At 39.9% G+C, this 8,228-nt stretch overlaps 1 protein-coding gene across 3 annotated transcripts in view; it reads right to left on the bottom strand.

Moving 5' to 3' along the window:
• The window catches only part of LOC101855626 (sugar phosphate exchanger 3), a 37,489-nt gene that overhangs the window by 14,973 nt on the left and 14,288 nt on the right, over positions 1-8,228 (bottom strand). For all 3 annotated transcript variants that reach the window (XM_005092209.3, XM_005092208.3, XM_005092210.3), the window contains exons 6-8: positions 7,915-7,966; positions 5,618-5,763; positions 1,825-1,921 (exon numbers count right to left, since the gene is read on the bottom strand). In XM_005092209.3, coding sequence (XP_005092266.1) covers positions 1,825-1,921; positions 5,618-5,763; positions 7,915-7,966 — 295 coding nt within the window. The remainder of the gene's footprint in view (positions 1-1,824; positions 1,922-5,617; positions 5,764-7,914; positions 7,967-8,228) is intronic.

The raw sequence follows: 8,228 nt of genomic DNA, 5'->3' as shown, positions 1-8,228 counted from the left end.
CCCCGGATAAGTCCCAAAAGATGCTTCAGTCGGTGTGCATGAACTTAAATTGACCCCGACACACGCCGAACTCACTTAGGTGGGAGTCATGTCACGTGGTGAGAACGCGCGATAGAAGCAGTTTTACTGATAGGTCTTGATGACGGGCCCGACTAATCAGAACTCGGACAAAGCTTGTTTTGAAAATAACAGCAGAACTACGAATAAAATTGATCATTTGTGCATCGCAATTTAAACTAAACAGTTATCAGGCCATTATCGGAGAATTCTGAGTTGAAACAAAGATAAAAGCGAAAATTATCTAGGGCCTAGGTCTTGAGAATGTCTCAAGTCGGAATGCCAAACCAATACTACTTCCATTATACATGTACTTGAAATAACACATGTGTGCAAAGATCCAACACAACTACTAAACTCGGCATCGACATTTCGGAAAATAGTGCTCCGGGTTTCTGCTGACAAAAAGTTTAACGAGTGCTTCCCTCGACAGAAAAGAAGGCAGAGTAAGATTTTAGAAATTCCGGCACAACAGACGGAACAAAAAAAAATCGGGATACACACGATCAAAATCGGGAGAATCGAGATGCTTGAAATTTGGGGCAAAAAAATCTGGATATCCCGATTACATCGGGATGAGTGGCAGGTTTGGAAAATAAACTAGATCTAATTCATTATTCTTCAGAGCCATCCCAGTCTTTCGATGGCGGACTATTCATGGTTACTAGATCTAGTGTGTTAAAGAAGGATGGGGGGTAATCTCACGGCAAAGGTAAACTCAAGGCACGACACCGGCAAATATAATGCAAGCGACCAGAATGTGGGCGGAGCTTCTCTGCTCAAGCAGGCCGTGGGTCGCCGGAAATTTCACGCAGCTGATAAGTAATAAGTAGATTCTAGGTCCACTGCTTCTGACACAGAGTCACAGACAAAAGGTGACTGGGGTATCACGTGTGTGGGTGTGTTGTTAAATCATTGACTCGACTTCGGAGTAGAGAAGGGGGAAATGATGATTGCCAGACGCACACCACCTACGTTTAAAAGCATATGCAAACCCCCGAAACGAAATTTTAAAGAGTAATGCTCGCGCACCACCAAAACTTTAAGGGGGTAATCTGCAGGTTTAATGTGTAATATACACACATCTGTGCGTAAAGGGGAGCCCTGATACCTACATCAGTATTTCATTTGTTTTTCTTGGGACAATCTATACTTGTCTGATAATTACAGCAGCAAAGGGTAAAAATAACTTTGAGAGCAACGAAATCCCAAAATACCTCCTAGATTCTGTTTCACATGAGCGGATCAGAATGGGTGCAGAATTCACATCCTGGTGTGTTTTTTTAATGACTTCTATTGCCGATTCAGACACAGGAACTTGATCTTAATAAAAAAGTGATACTGAAAACATTCCTTAGAGTCTTGTTTTTACTTTCTTACTACATTTGTTTACCATATAGGTAGTCTTTAAGGCTGTGAAACATTATCTTTTTCTTTATTCTTACCCTTCATCTTTGTTTCTGTTTATCAAAAACTGTTTCATATATTGAATTCAAATTATTTACAGAGCCAGAAGCACTGTTTTGAAATTGTTTTCATCTAGTTTTATGACTTTTCGTTGATAATTACAATTTTTTTCTTTTTTTTTAAAAACATAATAAGCGTGCATTAAAAACATAATCCTCAGGCATAGGCAACAGCTTAAGGCTAGGGCCTTCATATTCAGGGACTTTATATGAACTGTTAATAGAGGAAGTAGAAACCTATGTAAACTAAAGGTACTGTTGTACATAAGTAAGAAAGAGCAATCACTTCAGCTGCTCTCACCTGGTACCCGTAGGACAGCACAGAAGAGACCAAGAGGGCTCCAATGATGTTACCTACGGAAGCACAAGAACTCCACAGGCCCAGTAAAACACCTCGGCTAGAATGTGAAAAAAAAAAAGAAAAGAAAAATGTAACTTCAGACAATGAATAAAACATAGAGTCCTGAAAGAGCAACCTTTTTTAAACACTTTGCAGTCACTTGCTGCAACAATGTGCCGATAAAAATTGTCCGTTCCGGTCACCTGGCGCAGTTATGCACCAGGCCTGAGAAGTCCGTTGCAATCACTCCTGGCTGAGTGACCAGATGGGGTATTTTGTACTGCTGGCTGTGACTACAAAGTATTAAGCCGTATCAGTTTAACGCTCCAGTCAACACCATATGGTCATATACGAGGCAGCACCTCAGAGTTTACATCCGTCTCCAATAGAACTTCAGAAACACCCCGCTAGGGATTTCAAAACACAGCCATCCACACCGGAGTTAAAAATGACACCTACTAAGCTAGGTAAAGACTTATACAACATGCATAACCAACAAAATAAATTAACAGACTGCTGCTTACAACATAAACACTCACTGCCGGTCACCACAGTGCAGTGCCTTATTTTTTAGCTAGAGTTAATGTGGCTTGCTCAAGGAGACACTAAACTGGATATTTTTGAGTAAAGAGAAACATATCTAAACGATAGATGGCGTGATGTGGCGTGATGTGGCATGGCGTAGCTTTGTACAGCACAAGAGTCAAACTCATGGACCGCCAGCCATTCGGCGCAGAGACCGCTTATGTCCGACCTGCAAGGAAATTTAAGCGGTCTATCCTGAGAATTGATAACACAGAATCTTACTCCAAGCACAAACAAACTTGTTGCCAAGAAAAGACCAAACATCCAACTCCAACAAACTGGCATGAGCAAAAACTTTGTATGCCTTCATTTGTTATCATTTTCACTTTGTCAGTTTTTATTCAAATCATTGTTTAAAAAAGGCTTAGTCGTCCATCAGACACACTGGTTGCATAGTACGATAAGGATTTAATGGCATCTAACATAACTTAAGGTTATAAAAGAGGCAGTACCCCCGAATTCAAAATCAAATCTCCAACATGTCAGAGCAAAATGGGTGTAGAGTCTTGAAAACTTGCCAAACAACTCTGATCCAAACATACCTGCATCTGAAGACTTGAACCAAGGTCAGGCATGTGACAGAAAAGCAATGATAGCTACTCAGCCACATGTGCCAGATGAAATAAAGTAACAAACTCTAAAGGATACGGTGTTCGCCTCTCATTCAATAGGTTCCGGGTTCAAAACCTGACAGCAATGGAAAATTTTCTTCTCTAAATATGTTCTCCTTTCACCTCCTCGCCAGCTCTCAAACAATGTTCTGTTATCTGCTTTCATTTCCACTTTCTGCCCCCCCCCCCCCCAACCCATTTGCCTCCTCCTCCGGGCTCCCAGCTCTTTCTGCAGCCTTTCTACTGCTACCCCTTTGCTCCTTCTTACTGCTGTCTTTCAGCCACAACCCTGATCTTATGCAGACCTGCCACTCTATGAAATCTAAAAATCAGGATTTTAGAGTTAAAAAATAAGGATCTGGTGAAAAAAATCGGGATCAACGGCAAATCAGTCATAAGGGGTACCGGGGAAGGGGGGTCCTGGTTCCCTTTTATGAGGAAAGTAAGCAAGAGAAAACTTTTGCAGGAATAAGTTCACGTTTGGGCCACTCCAGCTTCCAGCGGCTGAGGTCATTTTTCAAGGATTTTCAGGTCAAGGGCAGAGCCCTGGCAGGGGGTTGAAGGGGGACAACGCCCCCTTTATGTTTGAGAATTTTTGGTTTCAGAGCATCCTAAGTATGCCATTTCTGGCTATTCAGGCCTAAATTTAACTACAAAATAATTGAGGAAAAAAAACATACCTTGTATAGGCCTACATAATTTTCTGCTTGTGGTAATCCATATATTTCCAAATCCAAAGCCATGCTTTCTCCCTTGTACAGATACTGTACATCCACAACTAGATCTATAAAACTTGACAGTTAATGTTTAACTTTTTTCTGCTTGTGTTGGTTTGCACCATAATCAGCATAAGGTGTGGAATTCTTACAATAATAGCTTTTTATAAAACAGTTTGACTTGATCTCTAGATTCTAGTCTAGATTCTAGATCTAAATAACTTGACAGCTTATATTCAACTTAAATTCACAACAATACTTACAAATAAACAAGTCTGGTAAAAAAAAATTAAGCTCTCTTTAGAGTTTTCTTTCCTTGGCAGGCCCAAGATCTATTGAACCACAATCGTCATTTCTTCCTCTTGTTTACAGAGCTGGTGCTGTGCTTCTTGTGCTTTAGAAAGTGAAAGTAGAAGACACTGTCTACACTTTCAAATAAAAAAGCACTTCCGGTACGGGTTGGCTATTGTTGACTATTGGTAATAACGGAAAAATTTTATTTCGCGTTTTTGAATTTTTGAATTTTTTTTTTTGGGGGGGCACGAATTTTCACGGAAATTTTTCCATTTGCGGAAATCCGCAAAATTGCGGAAGACTGGAAGCCCTGGCCACTAAATAGAGGGAAAACTGAAAGACAGCTTTACTCGAGTCGGAGTGGCATAGACTGAGGGAGCGCAGGTTGCAGTAAAGCTGAAACTCTTGTAGTCTTGAAAATAGTTGACACATAACGCTAATCATCCATGCAAAAAGCCTGCGTTTTCATACAGTAACAACATTTGACTCACATCGCATTATACACTCAAGGCGCACCCCCCGAAAAAAAAGATTGCGCCAAGGTTGTTCATTTATTTCTTTTTTCTTATTCCTTTATCTTCAATTAGTAGATTCTACATGTATCACAGCACGCACTTTAAGCCTAAGTGTCAAAGCAATACCCCCACCCGCTCCCCCCGGTCGTCCACACTGGTTAAGTCCCGAAAAACACCCCGACCAAGGCGACTGGTGTGAATGAACTTTGCTGACCCCGACAGCCGACGGTCCCCGACACACGCGGTACTCACACGTATGAGGTCATGTCACGTGTTGCGAATGAGCGTTTGAAAGTTCCACGGACAGGTCTTGATGATGGGCCCGACTAACCAGAACTCAAGACGAAGCTTGCTTTTAAACCAACGGCAGAACAATGAAAAGATTATTCTTAGGCCCATGACATAATTGTTACAGTAATCAGGACACAGTCGGAGAATTCTGGGTTATAAAAGCGAAAGTACATCTTGAGCGTGTCCATGTCGGAATTCAAAATCGATACTATGTCGGTTTTAGTTGAAATAACGTGCGAGAGTCATCTACTAGATTCAGCATAGATGCTTCAGAAAGTAGCGTTCCAAGTTCCTGCCGATAAAAAATCTAATTGGTGCTTCCAAGCAAAAGAGATTGTACAACTTTTTATATTTTTTTCTAAGAATCGGACGCAACTGACACGACGACAAAAAATCAGGATACTGGTGATCGAAATCGGGAAAATCGGGATGCTTGAGATTTGGCGCAAAAAATCGGGATATCCCGATTAATTCGGGATGAGTGGCAGGTCTGTCTTATGGTAGGGAAAATCTAACACCTAGCCTTCTCGGATGAGGGTGAAAAATCTCCGAGGTCCCATGTGCAAGTTTCATACGTTAAAGATCCCTTGGTGGTCCTAAAATCAATAAGAGTAGGCTTCAGTCACCGGGTTAAAATTCAAAATTCCTACCAAATTGAAAATGTTTAAATTGTCCCGTTCGCTCGTGTGACCTTGTGCAGTTGCGAGCACCGTAAAACACTTCCAAAACAAACAAAACAAACCTGCTTTGGCCAAACCAGTTTCCCATACAGGCTACCACCACAGGCCAGCCTGTGGACTGCATGAGGCCGTTCAAGATCCAGATGAATGCGTAGAAATATTTGTTGTAGAAGGTCGCCCACTCGCACACACAACCAAAGATAAACACCTGAAAAGAAACAAGAACAGTAATTTAAAGAATTCAGAAGCTTGTAACAGAACTCTTGTACTTGTTCTCTGGTTATTCAGCTTCTTTGTGTTCATTCTGAAAAAGCATGAGAACGAGAGAACTTACCATCACAGCACTGTTTTATTCTCAAGAATTGAAGATTTCTAACAATCTGGACAGATGAATTTTATTTAGGAAAGGGGAGGTGAGAAAGGTTGCAAAGTTTTAGAAAGAGTTTTACGGCACTTGCAACACAATAAGAATTAAGGTCATATTATAAGTGCCAAAGATTAGAAGTGTTTCAAAAAAGTATCAAACACAAAAAAGGAGGAGAGATAAGGACGATAAATATTTGATAGGAAAAAATGAGCAAACCACGCCAGAGCACCCGCTAACCACCAATAATGTTGGATAGAAGCACATGTTAAAGGTAAAAAAAAAGGAATAAAACTCTCTTATTTAGAAGCCTGGAAGGCCTACACCACGAAATTCAATGGATCCAAAGCTAGAAGACCATGAAAAAGATGGATAAACGGGAGTAAAAAAGACCCTCTAAAAGAACAACATGGCAATCCTAAAGGCAACACACCTGACCCACATCTAACATTTGCACCTTCCCTCAACACCATGTTGTACAAGGGAAAAGAAAAAGTAAAAAAGGACAGAAAATAATTCGTTGAAACTGAAAGGAGGCAGGGCAAACTCATCGATTAAGGCAGGTTTTGAAACAATATGTCAAGACAATAAACATTATATCACACACTCTATTCAGTAAAGTCTGAATATCAGAAATGACTCGATTTACCATTGATCCCTTCATATAAAGAAGTCGTGAATTAACTGATTCCGTCCATTCGGCCGCTGACAGCGGCTCTGAGTTTTTCCGCTGCATCCATTCGACCGCTGTGAGCGGCTCAACGAAATCCGAAACAAATGTGCACTTTTAACTTAGTCCCTACTTTTTAAGTTGTCGAAAGGAAGTAGAACTTGTAAACAAACCTGACCTCAATCTCTGAGCGCCAATATGGATCGAAAGTCTGCAAAATTCTTGCAAAAATCTTTGTTTTGTTGTCGCTATGTAGGCTAGATCTAAAGGTAAATAACACGTAGCCTGGTATAAGAAAACGGCCGTTCAAAGAAAGATATTCAACTAAATTTGTGAAATTCTTGCATAAATGTGTGCTAGGGTGATATCGCTACAATTTTGTGTTGATTCCTATGGATTATAAGGACTTGTAGTGCTGAAAAAATGCGGTAAGTCGAAATTTTCAAAAGGTGTTGCGCAATTTTTTTTCCTCATTCGTTTTTGTCTGACGGAAAATACAATACAAACAGATTATAGCTCATTGTTATTGATATAAACAGATTCCTCTATTGATTCCCATCACTTTGGTATATGACAATACATAGAGTAACTTAGAGCTTCACAGTAATGCATTAAATAGATGCACCCCAGGTCTAAAACTGAACAAGGAAAAATAATTCTGTCCAGAGCCTGAAAAAAAATCATGGACGGAATCATTTAAAGCAAAAACTAAAAAGCAAGTAATAAGACCTTATCTTTTTAAAAATATTTTTTCTTTATGTAAGTGTTTTTACTTCCCCATCAACACAAGTTACAGTACAACACGGATAGCTCAAAATCTTTGGGTTAGTTCGAGGGACATCTTACAAAGATAAAGAAGAAAAAAATAAGGGACCTCAGGCTCAGTTCGACGGATGCGTGATTTTGAGTCTTCTCTGTTCGACCTATCCGTGTTATACTGTATATCATTAAGAAGGTGGGCTTCGACCAGAAAAATATTCTCTCCACTCAAGAATAAAACTTGGGTCTCATGTGCGAGACAGTGAAACACCTTACTTACTGCTACACCGAGTCACTGATACAGAGACCTCTAAAGATTATATTCAAAGGAGATTATTGTAAACGTCCTAAATTTAAACTGTTTTTCACAGTTCATCCCAGCATAGTAAACTTTCAACTCACTCCAAAACTACCGATATTGCACAAAAATTCAATATCCATACAGAACTTAACATTCTATGGAGATTTATAAGTGTTATTTTTTATGAATGAAACCTTATTCTGAGAGGTCATGGGAGAGGAGATAGGAAATCAACCATCAATCTATAAAGACAAATCATACATACCATCACCGATGAGCTTGCCATGCCTATAGTGAGTAGAATGCGCATATTCACCCTGCAAATAGATTTTTATCTCTGCATATATATTACAAAATCAATATAATTTCAATCTTCTCGAACACATTTCTGTGGCCAAATATAGGCATGAAAAGAGAGAGGAGAGAGAGAGAGAGAGAGAGAGAGAGAGAGAGAGAGAGAGAGAGAGAGAGAGAGAGAAAGAGACGCAAGCGGAAGGGTAAAAAATTCACAAAGAGATAAGTCACTGACACAAGAAGAAGGCGAAAAAACAGAGACAGTACAAAAAAGGAAGGAAATGG

Source organism: Aplysia californica, unplaced genomic scaffold (genome assembly GCF_000002075.1).
Source record: "Aplysia californica isolate F4 #8 unplaced genomic scaffold, AplCal3.0 scaffold00042, whole genome shotgun sequence".
Lineage (NCBI taxonomy): Eukaryota > Metazoa > Mollusca > Gastropoda > Aplysiida > Aplysiidae > Aplysia > Aplysia californica.
Note: the sequence above shows the minus strand (reverse complement) of the source record. Positions and strands in the feature narration are given on the sequence as shown.